Below are 19,043 nucleotides of genomic sequence, written 5' to 3'. Positions count from 1 at the left end.
TGGAGGAAGGGGTGGTCATGGTCAGACCACTTCCTGGTGAAGTTTAGACTTGTGGCTCCGATCCTTTCCTGCAGAGGTGGTGGTGGACAGATTAAGATGGTCCACCCCCGGAGCCTAATGAATCCACAGGATTCCTGAATGCCCTGGGTGAGTTCCCAGTAGGTAGAGCAGGTGTCTCTGTTGAAGCCCTTGTCAAGCTGTAGAACAGCGAGGCGTGTCAGGCTCCTGACATGGTTGCTCCTGAGTGCCCTCTCCAGCATTGTAGAGCCTGGTTTGCACCTTGGTACACAAGTGAGCTAAAGGCAATGAAACAAGCTGGACGATGGCTAGAGCGCAAGTGGCGAAAGACGTGCTGTGAGGCTGATCGGGCATGAGTAAAACATCATAACCATGCCTACTGTGTTGCAGTTAGGGCTGCGAAGAAGGCCTACTTCTCTGGCTCCATCGCATCCTCAAGTAGCCGTCCAGTGGAGCTTTTCCATGCAGGCACTTTGAGGATAAAGTTGCTCGCCTCCATAGCAGTCTTGATGCCCCATCCACATCTACTGTAGTCCCCAATGAGGTGTCCAGTGAAACATCTGCTGCAGCTTCTTGGGAACAGCTTCAGTTGATGTGGCCTGATGATGTAGACAAGGTGCTTGTGATGATGAGGCCAGCAACTTGTCTTCTCGACCCTTGCCCTTCTTGGTTTATTAAAGCTTGCCAAGGGGATTTGACTGAGTGGATCCAGGGTGTGGTCAATGCATCATTGCAGGAGGGAGTGGTTCCAGCCGCCCTGAAAGAGGCGGTGATCCGACCACTCCTGGAAAAGCCACCCTGGACCCATTGGTCTGTGACGATTACCGACCAGTTGCAAATAGCCCCTTTTTAGGGAAGGTGATTGAGAGGGTTGTGGCACAGCAATTGCAAGTACTCTTGGATGAAACAGATTATCTTGACCCATCCCAGTCTGGGTTCAGGCCTGGTTATGGGACTGAATCGGCCTTGGTCGCCCTGATGGATGACCTTTATCAGGAGAAGGACAGGGGGAGTGTGACCCTGTTACTCTTACTTGATATCTCAGCAGCTTTTGATACCATTGTCCATGGTATCCTTCTGGGCTGATTTGCTCAGATGGGTATCGGAGGCACTGTTCTAAAGTGGTTCTGATCCTATCTCCTATTTTTCAGAGAATAGCATTGGCTGATTGTCTTTCGGCCCCCTGGCAGTTGTGCTGTGGGGTGCCGCAGGGTACCATCTTGTCACCCATGCTGTTTAACATCTATATGAAGCCCTTGGGAGCAGTCATCAGGAGATTTGGGGTGACGTGTCAGCAGTACGTTGACAATACCTAGCTCTATTTCTCCATAACATCTGAATCAGGAGAGGCCATGCAAGCCCTGGACCGCTGCCTGGACTTGGTGGTGGGCTGGATGAAGGCCAATGAACCGAGTCTGAATCCTAGCAAGATGGAGGTGCTGTGGTTTGGTCGTTCCCAAGTTCAGATAATTGGTCAGTTGCCTGCTTTGGACGGGGTTGTACTCCCTCTGAAAGAGCAGGTCTGTATTCTGGGGTTGTCATCTTTGTCACTAGAGGTCCAGGTGGCCTCAGTGGCTAGGAGTGCCTTTTACCAGCTTTGGCTGGTAAGACAGCTGTGGCTGTTTCTGGTCCAGGATAGCCTGATCACTGTTGTCCACGCACTGGTAACCTCCAGGCTGGATTACGGTAATGTGCTCTACTTGGGGCTGCCCTTGGTCCGGAAGCTGCAGCTGGTGCAAAATGCAATGGCGGGACTGCTCACTGGGGCAGGGTATTGCCAACATGTCACCCTGCTGCTGAGTGAATTGCACTCGCTGCCCATTTGCTACCCGGCCAAGTTCAAGGTTCTAGTTTTGGTGTACAAAGCCCTATACAGCTTGGGAGCAGAAATAAATAAATAAATGTATTATGTTGCATACAACGTTATCTGTTACTAATAACACTGTATCAGGGAGGGTTCATCTAAATACACAGACATTCATTTCTTTCAAAATTAGTACACACAGAATTTATACATACCATAATAAAGGAACAGAAATGTAGAGTAAATACAAATATGCATTCCAGCTTCTCTCTACTCATAATGCTCATCTTTCAGACTTCTTCCACAATCCACCCAAAGGTAACCAAAATTAAATCCCATTTATTTCAGTGCAGGAGAGGTAAGCACATGCTTTCTAAATTGAAGTCTGCCATCATTAAAAAGTGTTTTTAATAGTTCAAGAAAATAAGGAAAATTGGAGCCAAATGTCAAGTTACATTGAAGATCTGTATTTGGAACTCCCTATGACATTTTCTTTTATTTGAATTGGGGCCACAGTACTTTCTCAAGTCTAACTATTCCTTTTCTACATTATCCAGATTGTCCACCTACACACTCAACTGCTATTAGTCATGGCTTACCTATGGAGGGGAAAAATTGTGGGCTTAAAAATTTACATCACCCCCCCCTCTGATCCGTATCAGCAGCTCATTTTACAAAAGGAAATTGCTTTTGAAAGCTCCAACACAGCTTGACCCCATTTCTTCTTTTGCTTTCTTCTATGATTCTTGATTCATTATATATTTGCTGTCACATTTCTTTATTTTTGCAACCATGATGGCTACATTCTCACAGTTCTTTCACTGATCTTCAGAAGCTGTGTGTGAAAGCACTTTAAAAGATTCTGGTAGTTAAAAATGCCCCTTTGTATTGTTATAAACTTTAGTTTCATGATAAATATTTGTATGAACTCCCAAAGAAATCAAAGTGCCCCTTATTTATTTTTTATTTTTAAGTCTGATGCTTAAAAAGGAAGTGTAAAAAATTACCTTTCTTGCTTCTTTTATCATCTTCCTGATAGTTTCCTTTATTGTAAAAGGTTGTATTCGTGGGGGATGGAACAGCAACTCAATATTTGTACCACCAGAAATTCCAGGCATTACATAAGGCCAACCCAAGTCAAGATTAGGAGCTTCCACATCCGATTCTACAGGCCAATACGTTCCCGAGGATGAGGTATCATCAATAGCATTGTCAGGAGCATAAACTGTGTTTTGGGGGATTTTCTGAACACTGTTCAGTATATAATTAATCTCATCATCTGCTAGAAACTCTGAACATCTCTCCTTGGCAAGAAATTCTTGGTAAGCCTCTAAACCACCTTCAATTAACACATCAATGGCGAGTCTGTAACATTCCTTGTAGTGTGGTTCAAGATAGCTTTCTGATCTGCATTCATCATGTAAAGATGAGAGCAGAGATGAGGTTTCCATTGTCACAGTAATTTAGTGGTAAGACTTCTTAAACTTCCATTCACGCACCATACAATGTATCTAAAAACAAAACAGAAACAGTCAACAGAGTGTGTGCAACAATATTTATCCTATTTAAAATACTATGCCAATACCAATTTCAAAGAAAGGGGATCCCACGGAATGCAGTAATTATCAAACTATTGCCTTAATATCCCATGCAAGTAAAGTAATGCTCAAGATTCTACAACAAAGGTTCTTGCCATATATGGAGTGAGAAATGCCAGACGTCCAAGCTGGATTTAGAAAGGGAAGAGGCACCAGAGATCATATCGCAAACATGCATTGGATAATGGAACGGACCAAGGAATTTCAGAAGAAAATCACACTGTGCTTTATAGGTTACAGCAAAGCCTTTGACTGTGTAGATCATGAAAAACTATGGAATGCTTTAAAAGAAATGGGGGTGCCACAGCATCTGATTGTCCTGATGCGCAACCTATACTCTGCACAAGAGGCTACTGTAAGGACAGAGTATGGAGAAACTGACTGATTCCCCATCGGAAAGGGTATGAGACAGGGTTGTATTTTATCACCCTATTTGTTTAATCTGTACGCAGAACATATCATACGGAAAGCAAGATTGGACCAAGATGAAGGAGGTATGAAAATTGGAGCGAGAAATATCAATAATTTAAGATATGCAGACGATATCATACTATTAGCAGAAACCAGTAATGATTTGAAACAAATGCTGATGAAAGAGGAAAGCACAAAAGCAGGACTACAGCTGAATGTCAAAAAGACTAAAGTAATGACAACAGAAGATTTATGTAACTTTAAAGTTGACAATGAGGACATTGAACTTGTCAAGGATTATCAATACCTCGGTACAGTCATTAACCAAACCGAACACAATAGTCAAGAAATCAGAAGGCGGCTAGGACAGGAGAGGGCAGCTATGAGAGAACTAGAAAAGGTCCTCAAATGCAAAGATGTATCACTGAACACCAAAGTCAGGATCTTTCACACCATGGTATTCCCAATCTCTATGTATGGATGTGAAAGTTGGACAGTGAAAAAAGCGGATAAGAGACAAATCAACTCATTTGAAATGTGGTGCTGGAGGAGAGCTTTGCACATACCATGGACTGCGAAAAAGACAAATAATTGGGTGTTAGAACAAATTAAACCAGAACTGTTATTATAAGCTAAAATGATGAAACTGAGGTTATCAGACTTTGGACACATCATGAGAAGACATGATTCACTAGAAAAGACAATAATGTTGGGAAAAACAGAAGGGGGTATAAAAAGAGGAAGGCCAAACAAGAGATGGATTGATTCCATAAAGGAAGCCACAGACCTGAACTTACAAGATCTGAACAGGGTGGTTCATGACAGATGCTCTTGGAGGTTGCTGATTCATAGGGTCGCCATAAGTCGTAATCGAAGGCATATAACAACAACAACAACAAAATACTATGCAGAAATAGTGTGAAATGGGGGGCCAGACCTTCCTTTTTTATCTACAGATTTTTAACAAATAAAAAAGCTTTCTATGCACCTAGGAATTAAATAAGGATTTTACATGTGGAAAACTGCAGCAAAGATAGCAATTTGCACAAAGCCATGCTCTCAACACATACTAAAAGTATGTCACATAACAGCCTGGCCATTTAAGCCTCTCGCTGATGGCTTTGCCCTTTTCAACACATGCATGTTGGATTCCCACTATGAGTTTATCATCATCTGAATATGATGTCTGTCAAGAGTGGTTCACAAAAATTCATTCTCCACACTATCCTGTCCCAGCATCACCCAGCATCCTATGTATCTATTTCTTAAGAGATTAGGTTGAAGATGTACAAATAGCTGCAGTCGCTGCAGATGGCATCCAATTACTATTATCAGATAGCTGATAGCAGCTGCATTGTTAACAAAATAAGGGGCAGATCAGTTCTGAAGTACCATAGTCACTGTTCTGCCAAGAGGGCAGGCTTAAATAATGGTGCAGATCCAATAACTATCCAAAACTGTCCAGTTCAATGCTCTGTACTGAAGCCTCACAAGTAGCTGCTTCCAAGTGCCCTTTAGTTATGTTGTCTTCTATCTTAGCAGCGACTTACAGAAGAGTAGGGGAAGGGGTTTAATTGCTAAAAGGAGTTGATGGTACAAGTCATTTGACTTAGGGGCAGAAAATGGAAATGGACTGCCTTCAAGTGGATTCCGACTTATGGCAACCCTATGAATAGGATTTTCATGGTAAGCAGTATTCAGAGGGGTTTAAAATTGCCTTCCTCTGAGGCTGAGAGGCAGTGACTGGCCCAAGGTCATCCAGTGAGTTTCATGGCTATGTGGGGATTCGAACCCTGGTCTCCCAGGTTATAGTCCAACACCTTAACCACTACACCACACTGGTTCTCAAATCCAAGAGGGAGGATGCAGGTTGTTCTCTGTCAGTCTATGTTTCTGGTCAGATCGGGAAAGGATGCAAGACCCTTAAAACAGTCCCTAGACTTTGACTTTTGGGAGTACAAGTATTTCCTGTCTGGCCATGATCCTTCTTGACTAGTAAAGATCACATGGATAAACATAATGTGCGAATTACTGCTGCAAGGATATACCCTGCTGTAAAATCTGCAACTGCAGTGGCACTTGATTAATGGTTATTGGTATTTTATTTTTCATTTTTTGACAGAAAACATACAAGGCATTTTAGAAAGGATTAACGTGGATGGAGATAATTTATCAGAAGGAAAAGGGTAGGAGGGTTGGGAACAAGAATACTTATGTGCAATCAGCGAGTCTGCAGAATGAGCAACTGCCTTCCAGCTACTGACACACCCGGGTATCATCAAACTTTCCAGCTTGGTTTTGGGAGTGGTGGGGTCTGAGATGGCTTATTTCCTTGACTGTTAACCTAGAGACTGATAAGGGAGTATAATTATACCATTTGACCCTAAATTGTGGCATTTAGTGTGGATGATCTTGAAAGGTTGATGCCACCACCATGGAACCTTACATGCATTTAAGAAACTACTCTTGAGTAGTTTTGCTCATTCCTGATAGATTCCAGAAAATTATAACAGGAAGGTGCTTGTCATTACTCCATTATATTCCCAGTGAAGTCCCACAGGGCTATTACTGGTCCCTAAACAGTAGATTTGCGTATCTCCATTTAAAATACCACTTTCCAAATTTCCAGTATTAGCATTACCAGGAAATGTAAATCTGGACAGGGATATGCTTTCAGGAGCTGCCTAAGTTCTCAGTGGCTCTCATTTACATCTATGGGATATAAAGTAAACACACTGCAATCTAGGATACAGCTAAGTGTGCACAAAATTTGCCCCTCTCCCAAGGCACTCAAGTTAGCAGGGAAAGAGAGCAGACCACAAAGAAATCTAAAACTACATCAATTTATTTCTTCCATATAAATGAATGCTTGCCTACCACCCAAGCAGTAGATGGCTTGGCGTTAACTGAAATGGGGAAGTACAATGGATCACAGACCCTTCCTCCACACACATCTTGTCCGTTGTAATGATGGCCCTTTCACTAGCTCATTTTAGAACTAGGATCCCCCCAAATGATTTACTGATACATACACTGGGGTTTATGTTAGAATCTTTGAGCATTAGAATGTATACTTAGAGTTTTTATACATAATTGTTTGACTGCTTTTTAAACAACAACGACGTATCTTTTATTGATATTTGTTTTTCATTGGTTTGTGGAATTTAGCTTTTATTTACAATTTTGTTTGTACACTGCATTGAGAGCCCTTTGATCAAGCAATTTATCAATTTTCTAAATAGAGATTAGCTTGACTTGAGAAGAGACTGCATATATCTCAGAGGGCAGGAAGGTAAGGGCTGTTGAAGAAAACACACTTTCAGGGCAAGAGCATGCTTAAAAATATATGTAAGGGAATTCTATTGGGATCCTATAAAACTGGAATAGGAAGATCATCATTTTAGAGTTATAGTACATATGCTAAACAGTTTATAGTACTGAATCTTTGAAAGTTTGCCCTTTGGGGAATTTATGGAAAGAAAAGATATCTGTGTGATCAGCTGTTTGTGTATGTTTAGTAGTAAATATAGCACAATTTTGTTTCCTGCTTCTCTCGCTTAGCACCCGTTCTTTCAAATCTATCAAGTGTTTTGTCATCATGACAGATGTAACTCTCTCTCTCTCCCTCCCTCTCCCTCTATCTCTGTGAGTGTTGCCACCCTCAGCTCCTACTTGGAGGAAGGGTGGGATATAAATTTAATAAAATAAATAATAAATACATCCATTGAATTTGCCCTGTTTATGTGAGGACTTCTGCTTGGACAATGGAACTACGCCTTCCTTTCTTTCATTGTGTGCTTCCCAGAAAGATAAAATGTATAATATGCCATTTTTTGCAAATAATTAAAAAAACCCTGCATGCACACTTTTATTATAACTAAAATTGTTTGCTGTGTATGCCCACCAAGATCCTGCTGTGCTCTTCTGTTGTAGTGTAGTCCTATGCATGTTTCCTCAGACGCAAGTCCCAATCCTGTACAGAGAAAGTAGTCTTTATGCTGCTGAAAGCCATATATTTACTGAATTATTGATAAGAGACAAGCAGTAAAAGGAAACTGTTCTCAGAACTTGAAATGGGGTTTACATCTGGACATGGAGTTGGTGTTTGCATTTCATTTATCTCTGACCTTACTTCCTTACATCCATAGAAGCAACAACAGTGTTTCCATGTGCTCAGCTCAACCCCCTTAAGCCCACTGATGATGCACCTTGTTTCTTGCCTAACAGTGGTAAAAGAGAATTCACTGGGAAGTATGGCTTCAATTGCTGTTGTTGTCAAACTACTGCCTGTGAAGGTAGACCAAACCATGTATGTTTCCTCTGTCAGTTATTACTCACCGGAATTGTGTTGGCTGTCAAAGTGAATTTATAGCAGCCCATATGGTAGGTAGCAAAGGGTAGAGTATCTTAACTCTTACTCGTTTCTCAAACCTCTCTCTGCAGTGAAGGTCAAGTTTGTAAAGTTTGGAGTAGTCACATTAAAAGGCAGGGGCAGGGCATTGCAGGCAGGGGACAGCCAACCCTGCTTTGATATGGATATCTTTGTGGAGGATCCCTAGTCAAGCCTTATTAACAGCACAATCCAAACCATATCTACTCAGAAGTAAGTCCTGTTGAGTTCTATGGGGCTTAGACCCTTAGCAAGTGTTTAGAATTGCAGCCTTCAGGGGCATCCATCTTTACTCCTAGGTGCTCCCATCTAACATCTCCACAACACTAGGCTCCTTTCATCAATCTGCCGCCCAGCGGAGCTCTTCAGAATTGTCTGGGGGCTATTACACTCTGGCCCCAGGGACATGGTAGAACCATCTGAGGCCCGCTGTAATGAATTTGCTAGGCACTTCCGGGATAAAATGGACCCTAGTGATGTCATTAAGTATGATACATTAAGCACCAACCACAGTTGCTTGGCGCATACAATTCATACAGAAACATTTCTCTGATTTCTCTGATTGGAAATTAAGATAAAAATCTTAGCTAAAAGATGGAGCCTGAGTAGGGAACATTTAATCTAGCCTACTTGCTTCTGGCAAGAAGGGTTTAAGTGCCCTCAGGCTAGGCCAGTCACCATTGTAGGAAAGCTATTGTAGGAAGAAAGGAGCGATACCCTGCCCCAGTGAGCAATCTCTTTCTATATAGAAGCCAGACCTTCCAGAATCCTGAGCCCGAGAGTCATAGCTTAATTCCAGTCTCATCAGTTAATTTGGAATGTAAATCTTAAATCTGGTGTTTTTGATTGCTGTAAACCGCCCAGAGAGCTTCGGCTATGGGGCGTTATACAAGTGCAATAAATAAATAAATAAATAAATTTTAAAAGTTACTTTTTTAAACAGCTGTAGCTCAGAAGTAGGGCACATGCTCTGCATACAAAGGTCCAAAATTCAATCTCTAAGAGACTGTTGCCTGGAATCCTGGAGAGCCAATGCTAGTCCATGTCATCAGTACTGAACTAGATGGTATCAAACGGCCTGACTTGGTGTAAGGTAGATTTCTTTGTGCCTAAAAGAGGAAAGAGACCCAAGGGCCACAGTGACTCTGAAATGTATTTATGTATTTTATTTACAACATGTATATACTGCTTTATTGTAAGGAATGAAAACAATACAATTATTGGCAAAAACAGTTAAAGACGGGTATTTAAAAACATTCAAAATAATAAAACCAACCATGAGTTAAAAAGAGATTAAAAAAATAGCTTCTACATGCCCGGGTAGGTTTGCCTAAACAAAAATGTTTTCAGCAGGTGCCAAAATGAGTACAATGAATTGCCTGCCTAATGTAATAGGCAGGGAGTTCCAAAATGTAGTTACTGCCACACTAAGGTTCTAGTTTTGGTGTACAAAGCCCTATACAGCTTAGAATCAGGATACCTAAAATACCATCTTATCTCTAATATAAGTCGATCACTGCACTCTGCAGTGAGGGCCTTCTGCATATACTATCTTGTCCGTTGAGTACAACAAAGGAAGTGGACCTTTAGTGTAGTGACACTACCCTTTGGAATTCCCTCCCCTTAAATATTAGATAGGCACCATCTCTGTTATCTTTTCGGTGCCTACTGAAGACCTTCCTCTTTCAACAAGCCTTTTAAGTAGAGACCTTATCTCAGTCTGCACCTGTATTGGAATTGCTTTTTAATATGTTTTCAAACCTTTTTTAAAAACATAGATGTTTTTAAAGTTTTAAAAAAATGTTTTTAAAGATTTTTGTTTTAATATTTTTAATGGTTGTTTTGTTTTAATATATTTTAAAGTCTGTTCTTATGATGTGCTAAAGTGTGTTTAGTGCTTTTGTTTGCCACCCTAGGCAGACAGGGCAGGATATAAATAAATAAATAGGCCACACAAGAAGTGCCATTTCCTTCCTCTTAAGGCAAATCTGATGAAGTTTAATTATTATTTTTATGTTTTAATTTTTTTATTATTATTTTAATTGCTTTGAGAGGGCCTTTGGCTCTGAAGGACAGTATAAAAATACCTTAAATAAATACATGTTAACTAACATTACAGGTGTTGTATGGAGGTTATCATCCATCACAACATCAGTTTTGTCTGGCTTCACTTTCAATTTGTTCATCTGCAGCGTAACCACAGTCAGGCAGTGCTTTAAAAAAAATGAAACCACAAAATCAGAGTTTCCGCATTTCATTAGATAGCACCTCATTCAGTTTTTATAGATTCCTAAAGGACCTTTGCAGAGATTACTTGGAATTTAACTATGCCACATAACTGCTTCCACCTACCAATATATTGTCCAGTTCAGAGCGAGAACCACCAGTCAGAGACGAGGGTGCAATCAATTCTTGTTTTATTAAAGTAATGGATACATCAAAGGCTGAGCGCCTCATAGAAACCCCTATGCTAACTCACTACAATCCCTAACTGCACTCTAGACATGCTCTGCAACTTGTGAGGAAAGTTGACTCAGCGCCCACTTCCGGGCGCGATAGCCTCAAACAGGAGAGGTCTTGGGGCGTAACCTCTCACTCCTTTGCACACACGCCCTCTTCTGCCCAGTCCACTTCTCCCGATGTCGTGAGCGCAGTGAGGGGTCGTGAGCGCAGTGAGGAGGGGCGAGCCTCCAAAGGCTCATCGGAAAGCACGTGTTCCTGATCGGCAGGCGGGAGAGCGGAGGGCAGGGAAGCGTTGGGCGTTTCTAAGATACTGCTTGGTGAAGGAGGAGTGTCTGCTCTCTCAGGAGCATCCCCCAACAGTCCTGTGGGAGTGCTGGGGGGCTGAGCGTTGTCCCATTGAGGGGCAGGACCAGCCATGGGAACTGGTGGGGCGGGCAACTCGCTCTCTTCCCCAAGGTTGGGGTTAGACTCAACAACAGCTGGATCGTCCATGCTCCCTAACGGCTGAGGCTTCTGAAACTCATGCCTTCCCCCTCCTTCCTCGGGAAGGAGGCTGGGTCCGTCACCCCTGAGCTCAACATATATTGATGTATTACTGATCTGGGAATCACATGTGGGAAGAGTGCTGTTGCACTCAGGTCCTTCTTGTGAGCTTCCCATAGGCAACTGGTTGGCCACTGGGAGAACAGGATGTTGGACTAGTTGGGCCATTGGCCTGATCCAGTACGTTCTGTACTTAACAAATTGAGCAGTTGACTATAAAAAGAAAGCTTGTCAGTAACACAGGATCAGCTCAGTTTAGTACAGATTATTCTACCTGTACAGTGTGATCTGTGCTGTAATTGTTTTTAAGATGTTTTTTAAGATGTCTTGTTTTAAATGTTTTTAGTGTTTTGTCACTTGTTGTTGGATATAAATTTAATAACAAAACAACACAGGGATGAGTAACCAGTAGCCCTCCAGATATTATTGGACTCCAAATCCCATTAGCCCCAGCCAGCATGGCTAGAGGTGAAGGATGATGGGAAATGTAGTCTGGCATCATTTGGAGGGCCATAGGTTCTCCATCTCTGCCTTTGGTGATCAATTGCATTGATGTACACCGCCCTGAGAGCCTTCGGGCTGTGGGCGGTATATAAATTGAACAAAATAAATAAATAAATAGATGGCTCTACACATCTCACCACTCCACAGTGAGACAAGAGACAAGAGACTCAACAGGAACACCAGACATGTAAGCCAGAAAACCCCCAGAGCATTCAGGAGTCCATCAGATTCCATAAGTCTCTGAGGGCAGGCGATCTCAATGGGCCCCTTACCCTTGCAGAGTGGAGTTACTACAATCAACCCAGACCTTACCAGGAAATGGTCTGTCCATAACAATGGAATCACAGTGAGTCCTCCAATCAATGGATTATTACCAATCCACTCTGTGGCAAAGACTAGGTCAAAGGTATGCCCAGCCACATCTGTTGAGCCATTGATGTACTGAGACAGCCCCATGGTTGTCATGGAGGCTATGAAGTCCTGAGCTGGCCGATTTGAAGTAGCCTCAGCATTGATACTGAAGTCTCCCAGAACTACTGTGAAAGGTTTCTCCAACACCACTTCCAAGATTACCTCCATGAGCTCAGTTAGGGAGGCTGTAGAGCAGCAGGGTGGACAGTACACTAACTACATCCCATTCTGTCTCTCTGGTCCCCAACCTCGAACCCAGATACAGTATTTTTATAGGGGGGGGGGATTGATTGATTTTTTTCCTGGTTGTATGCCTTGGAGAAAAGTAGTTTTCTCCCAGCTATCTGAGAACAAATTGGCAGACTTCTGTCTGGCACCACCCACTAGTGGCATGTGATGAACAGATTATCCCCAAGGTAATGTGGCTTTAGGAAGAAGAAAAAATACTGCCAATCTCTGGTGTAGAACAATGTGGCATATGCAGAAGTGTGATTTTGGAACACATAATAACCTAACATTCAGACTATTACTTTCTGACAGAACAGTGTTCTGCAAGATGCAGTCATGACATATCTCAAATCATCTAAAGAAAAAATGTGATCTGTCCTACACTAAAACAGTATTTTCAAATCAGGGTTGCTCATACAAACAATGCCAGAACTTGTGTTCATTAGGGAAAATATGTCAGTAAATAATGAAGTGAGAACATTCACCCATAGCAATTCAATTTCTTAGGACTGAACCAGTTACATTCTTATACATACACAAATATGCAGTGGTGTGGGGATCTCAACATTTACGTAGTATTTCCACTGCAGATAAAGCAAAAACTCAAATGGAATCTGAATTTCTCATGAAACAGTATAAGAAACAGTATATTGCAACAGCAATACTAGCAAACAAACAAGTCTAGCATCAGGGTGCTAATAAACAGGAGTATTTGGACATCTTTTACCACATGGTGGTAAAAACCTTGATATATTGAAGTCCAAGGTAAATACACAATCTCACACTTCTTGAAAGAGGTTTAACTACACACAATTTATACCAAATTAAAATTGTAGTTCCCTAGAAGTACTGTTTTTAAACACTAATTTAAACAATATCTTTACTTAGCGAATAGAGAACTTTTAAGTACCGTAAATTAAATAGCTGATTCAACAAAGAAGCTGGAAAATACCTATATTATATCTGGATCAATGGTAACAGTAAAGAAATTCCGCCTTTTGCACAAGATTACAGATCAACGTCATTGTTTTGATAAGAAATATATACCTCCTTGTTAACGTTGATTTATGCCACACCTGCTCTAAATTTGTTCCAAAAACCACACCTCTGCAAATCCCACACTGTTCTTCATCACAGGCCAAAGAAAGGAAAACAGTGCTTACAAGTGATCCATGCATATTTGCAAATTGTCTAATCCTCCTCTGAAACATGAGATCCTACCTTATTGGTCTTAGGAGAACAATGCTTCATTAAGCATCAATAACTGTTTCAGACACTTGCCACTGTTGTGCAAGAATGCCATTAATAACAGAACAAATTAATACCTTCTAACCCCTACCCAAACCTATAGCACTGGTAAGTTAGGGCTTATAGAACACCAATACTAATATACCATAATTGCCTTACCTATTTCTTCCCAAGGTACAATTTTTAAAAGGGAAAACAGTGCTTTACAATATAAGAAGCTTAGAATCCCCTCTAAAACAAACACAAATATTAAATGTATTTGGTAAAACACGGAAATTGTCAAAAGCTCTGATGCAAAAGATCTACTGTCCATTTATACAGAAAAGAAGAATGTTAGTGATAAGTCTCCCTATACAGCAGATGCATTAAAGATGATTGATGGTTGCAATCCAAAGTAGACTTGTCTGGGAGTAAACACAGTGGACACAGAGACACTTACTTCTTTATATACATGCCCAAGATTGTGTAAGGCTCCAATTATTTACACATTTATTAGGAAGTAAGCCTACTGAAATCAGTATGATGAAATACTTCCAGATAAGCATGCTTAAGATCAAGCTGCATAGACCACTTATATTAGATGGGCAGAAAAACATAACACTGAAAATTAATAAGCCAAGTTGTTTTATTTGACACTTAGGCTTCTAAAGGGAATGCATTCTGATTAAAGAACAAGACTGCTCAACACATCTGAATCTAACAGAGGTCAGGCTAAGGCCAGTCTTAAATACACCTTTTGCATGGAAGCCCTATTAAACTTACATTTTAAATCAGGGGTCCTATCTTCATTGGTTTACTTGTCCTCTAGATTAATATCAATACATATAGATCTTGGATATGAATAATGTAAATTCATTGTTACAGGATCGATCAGCTATAGCATAAAAATGCAAGCAAATGTTGTAATGGGAAATATTAAATTTAAAAAACCCACCACTCCTCTAGTTTTTGTTTGTCTTGTTCTCTGTGATATAATGTAACACCCACATAGGATATTTTTGGGTCATACTGACTTTCACAACACCTCCAATCAATTTTTAAAACTTAAATAAACCAGGCCCTTATGTGTAATCATAAAGTGGGTGAATAGTGCCATTATATAGCCTCTGTTCATTAGGAGGCACTGGACTTAGTTGCATCTGGGTAGAGTCAGGAGTCCACTGTGGCTGTTTTGTTTTTGTTTGACAAAGATAATAAAGTTGTTGTCTACCTTCCTTAGTGCCTCCTCCAAGCTTTCCACAACACTTGGGGCATGTGGTCTAAAAGTATGTGTGTAAAATAAAAAGCCCATATAAGCCATCCTGTCACCACCTTGAGAAAAATAAGTAAACTGAACTACTACAAGTTTCAGTGTACAATATAAGACCTTGGTATGTGCATGCCTCTAATCAGCCTTGATTCCATTTTTTATTACTGTCATTTTTCTAAGAATTCTAAGGATACCGCACCCCTAAATTCTAAGAACACTCTATCCATCTGACCCCAAGGGTTTATCTGTCAAAATATTTACCCATGGTCAAGCCATACTAAAACAAATAATGTGTTGCAAAATCAAAACGATTGTTGTCATGAAATAAAATAACTTATGCTAACAGCTAAGTAAAGATTTTTTTTGATTGATAACAGTGTTGTTTTAATTATCAAAACCTAAATAAAAGTACCTTCATGAGACTATTGATATAATGGAGGCAGAAATTTGTGTCTAAACCTGCTTCTGCTCGTCATGCAGAAAATATAGTTGGTGGATGAGTCTGATTTTAGGAACAAAACAGATGCACGGGTGAGGATTGCTCCATTTCCCCACGGTTACTTTCCCCCCAGCATTTCCTTTGGTTCAGTCTTTCCACTAGCAACCCCCCTCCAAGCTTGACTCAGATGCTGGAAGCAAGCCCCAATTTGGGAAGGGGGCACTTTGGGGAAAAGGACTACAGAGAGATAAAAGAAATGCCCCCTGCTCTTTCAAATTACAAGAGAAATGTACAGCCCAGCCCTATGCATTTGCTTATAAGCAAGTCCCACAAAAGTAAATGTTCAAAGGAATTACTCCCAGGTAACCTTACAACGTGAACATACATAACGTTTCACATTCGTTTTCCAGCTCAGATAAGGGGGGGGGGGAAGCCTCACAGGTGAAAAAAAGCCTGAAATCCTTGCTTATACTGACAACCCCGTTCTTTTCCATATGAAACACATTAAAGACTCTTGTGGTGGTACCTTCAAGACTAGCGATTTTTATCTCACTTCCTTTAAACGTGGGTGGAGGGAAGAGAGATAACCGTATCTTATCAAATGCAACTCTGCCGTCGCTCACTGCCCTTCCCATCACGTGGGAGCCCATTCTGTTCTTGTTGGGCCTATGAAGCCTCCTCACCTTCGCCCTTCCCCCTTAGTCAAACCATGGTTGAACATCACTTATCTTTTCTTTCCCGCCAAGTCACTCTGAGATCTAGCCGGGGTGCCTTTTCTTTTAAAAGTAACGTCCTTCCTTTTACAAGACCATTACCTCCCAGCGCGTGTACCGCGTCCGTTACGGGGTGGAGCGAGTCGAGTCTGAAGAGCTTAAATTGAGGCTCACTTTTATTGTCTCCTCACATCAGAAGAATAGCCTCTCGGTCCTTTTGCTCCCCATCGATTTCAAACTAGAGCCAATGAGGATTTCTTGACATTTTCCTCTGGACGTCTGTCCTGTGCAAACAAAATCACGGGAATCTTTCTTTGCGCCAGACGTTTCCCCCTGTCACTTTGAAGGAGCGGGTCAAAGGAGATGGGAATTTGAGAGGGACGACACGACACACCTCAGTCCATCTCCGCAAAGGGATTCGGCAAACTACTAAAGCAATAAAAACAGGAACTAGGCTGGTGGTCGTGACAAGGCGCAAACGCTCTCTGTCACCCGTCTTGCCTCTTCAGGAGAAACTCACCCAAAGTGGAGGAAAAAGGAGGGGGGAAGGCAGGAAAAGAAACCCACCACCACTTACTTTGCTGCGTCGCCGCACGCCTGGCTGGCAGTCCCTCAGAAGCTTCTCCCAGCATGAGAATTTGCGGAGGCAACCGTATGGGGGGGGGAGTGCTCAGCTTCAAGTTGAAACACAGCTCCCGCCCTCACAGGTATTTCCCGTCCCTCTCTCGCTCGCTCTCAGGAGCGCTGTGGGCAGGGACGGGCGTGGAAACCAGTTCCAACGCGTTAGGGAAGTGTTACACACCAAACCCAGCCCTGGCGGCCGCCGCTGCCAAAACCAAAAAGTGGTGCTAGATCTTGTTTGAACCCAGAGGACCCAACCCTTGCCCGAGCAAAGTACATGCCTTCTTCCCATTGTCAGCTCCGCAGCTGCTGCCGCCGAGGGGCAGGTACCTGGAAGGGCGGGCGCGGTGGAGCGGCAACAAGGGAAGAATGAGGGAAGGGAAGGACAGGAAGTTTGTCTCCGCTGGGGAGAGATTAGAATCGGAGTTGGGAGGTTTCTTAGGGCCTAACGGCACGGGGGTGTTAAGTTGCCCACACTTTAGGGCAGTGATTCTCAAATGGTGCGCCCTAAGAGGTGGCTAGGTGTGCTTCAAATATTATGAAAGTATATTTTAAAAATGAGAAGAAACCCATTTGTATAGGGTAAGTGATAGTTTTCTATAGTTTAAGTTATTTTTATTCATAGTTTAAAATATATTATTTTTAATTTTGTACACTTAAGTGCACCAGAATTTTTTTGTATGTTTTACAGTGCGCCGCGAACCAAAAACATTTGAGAACCACTGCTTTAGGGGAAGGGCCGTAGCTCAGCAGTAGCGAAGGTCCCCGGTTCAATTCCTGACGACGTCATTGGAAACAATACTGAGATAGATGGACGAATGGTCTGGCTCAGTAGAAGGTAGCTTCCTATGTTCTATTTCGGACTTTAAGAAAAGCGAATGCAGGAACACCATTTGCCTCTACTTCTTCACCTGTACACCCTCTCTAGGCAGTGTGGTGGCTGAACAAGGCACTCTTAGTCCAGAGAAAGTGGGCGAGCAGATAGAGGTGGCTGTTCCATCAGTGCTCACTATTCCACCTGAGTCAGTGACTGTGGCAAGGGGCAGATGCTGGCAGCGGGGTGGTGAGAATTTGTTCTGGGCCTCCTTGGACTGCTCCTTCTTGCAGCCACCTCTGCTGCCTGCTCACCTGCCAAAGGTGAGTAAAGCAAGTAGAGGCTGTGCTGCCTGGTTTTTATCTCTGAGTTGGGCCAAAGCAGGCACAGCAGTGGTGGGCATAACCATCTGTGGGTCCTCCCATGGCACCTGGGCTGCTGACTTCTGATCCTCGCTGTGGCAACAACTGCACTAGAGCTGAGACAGCCTGTCAGTCCTCAAGCCACCTGTAACAATCTACCACACATGTTTTTGCTTGAGTCTTGCAAGCCACACTACAAACTGGTTCCATATTGCACTCCCAGAAAGACTTGGCACCAAAATTACAGCTGCACCAAGCAAGCTTGATTTCCTATATGTTTGTATACAAGATTGAATGAGGTCTCACGCTCATACCTTTGTTCATGTTTGGCAATGCTGGGGAAACACACATTTGCCCTTCCAAGTTCTGTTTGCACTCATGATGTGTACGTGTAAGTACTGCAGTGCATACAAACTTGTTTTATATGAGACTGCAGAAATCTCTTATCTAGTGGTCATGCTAATGTAAAAAGCCAACCCAGTGGTAGAAAGCTCCTGGGTGGTCTCTGGATTTTCACTGTCCTGAAATCTATCCTGTCCGTACTACTTATTAAAATCATTTGTAAGAAAATTCTAACCATTTGAGGCAGGTCATTATTATTCCTATTGTATAAATGGGAAGCTGAGGCTGAAAGATGACATGGCTTCTCAATATATGTTTTTATGGCTTGGAAAAAAAGAGGAAGTCGGGTTCATTTCCTTAAAAATTATTTATTTTAAAGGACTTCCTTCTTACCCTAGAACAATGACATTCTATAAGCATACTTGATAGATTCTTCCCACCAAAGAAGTAGTGAGATCTATCAATTCCAACTATCAAGTAAGCAATAGATAGGATGGGGAATAAGAAGGGGGAAGGAAATTAAAGCAAATGTTTGATTCATTTTTTTAAAAAGCTGATGTGGCTTAAGAGTTGAGTTGTTTTGAGGATGGTGAAATGAAAAGCAATTTTCTACTGACTCTTATGCATAGAGGAGCATTTAATCTATAGCAATCAAATTAAAAACACCAGCACAGCTTAATTAAATTAAATGCATATGTAACATTTTCAGTGGCAATTTCAGGAAGCAGTGCTTAATAATCCAGTGTACAGGATACAGAACAGTTGTTCTCAGTTTTCCAGCTGTATTAACTGGCTTTCTAGGAAGCTTCCAAGGAATCACCAGAGTTTGGAAAAGTTACTTTTTTAAACTACAACTCCCATCAGCCCCAGCCAGCATGGCCACTG

At 41.9% G+C, this 19,043-nt stretch overlaps 1 protein-coding gene across 11 annotated transcripts in view; it reads right to left on the bottom strand.

Annotated features, from left to right (window-relative positions):
- Positions 1–16,783, bottom strand: part of FAM83B (family with sequence similarity 83 member B) — a 63,699-nt gene extending 46,916 nt beyond the window's left edge. The window contains exons 1-5 of one of the 11 annotated variants that reach the window (XM_061622973.1): positions 16,597–16,782; positions 16,122–16,448; positions 9,153–9,330; positions 7,736–7,804; positions 2,830–3,333 (exon numbers count right to left, since the gene is read on the bottom strand). In XM_061622973.1, coding sequence (XP_061478957.1) covers positions 2,830–3,273 — 444 coding nt within the window. In that variant the 5' untranslated portion in view covers positions 3,274–3,333; positions 7,736–7,804; positions 9,153–9,330; positions 16,122–16,448; positions 16,597–16,782. Of the gene's footprint in view, positions 1–2,829; positions 3,334–7,735; positions 7,805–9,152; positions 9,331–15,279; positions 15,813–15,832; positions 16,073–16,121; positions 16,449–16,596 lie in introns of those variants that run through there. The other 10 variants (XM_061622974.1, XM_061622979.1, XM_061622975.1 and 7 more) reach the window with 10 other exon arrangements.
- Between the last annotated feature and the right edge of the window lie 2,260 nt (positions 16,784–19,043).

Source organism: Rhineura floridana, chromosome 4, assembly GCF_030035675.1.
Source record: "Rhineura floridana isolate rRhiFlo1 chromosome 4, rRhiFlo1.hap2, whole genome shotgun sequence".
NCBI lineage: Eukaryota > Metazoa > Chordata > Lepidosauria > Squamata > Rhineuridae > Rhineura > Rhineura floridana.
Note: the sequence above shows the minus strand (reverse complement) of the source record. Positions and strands in the feature narration are given on the sequence as shown.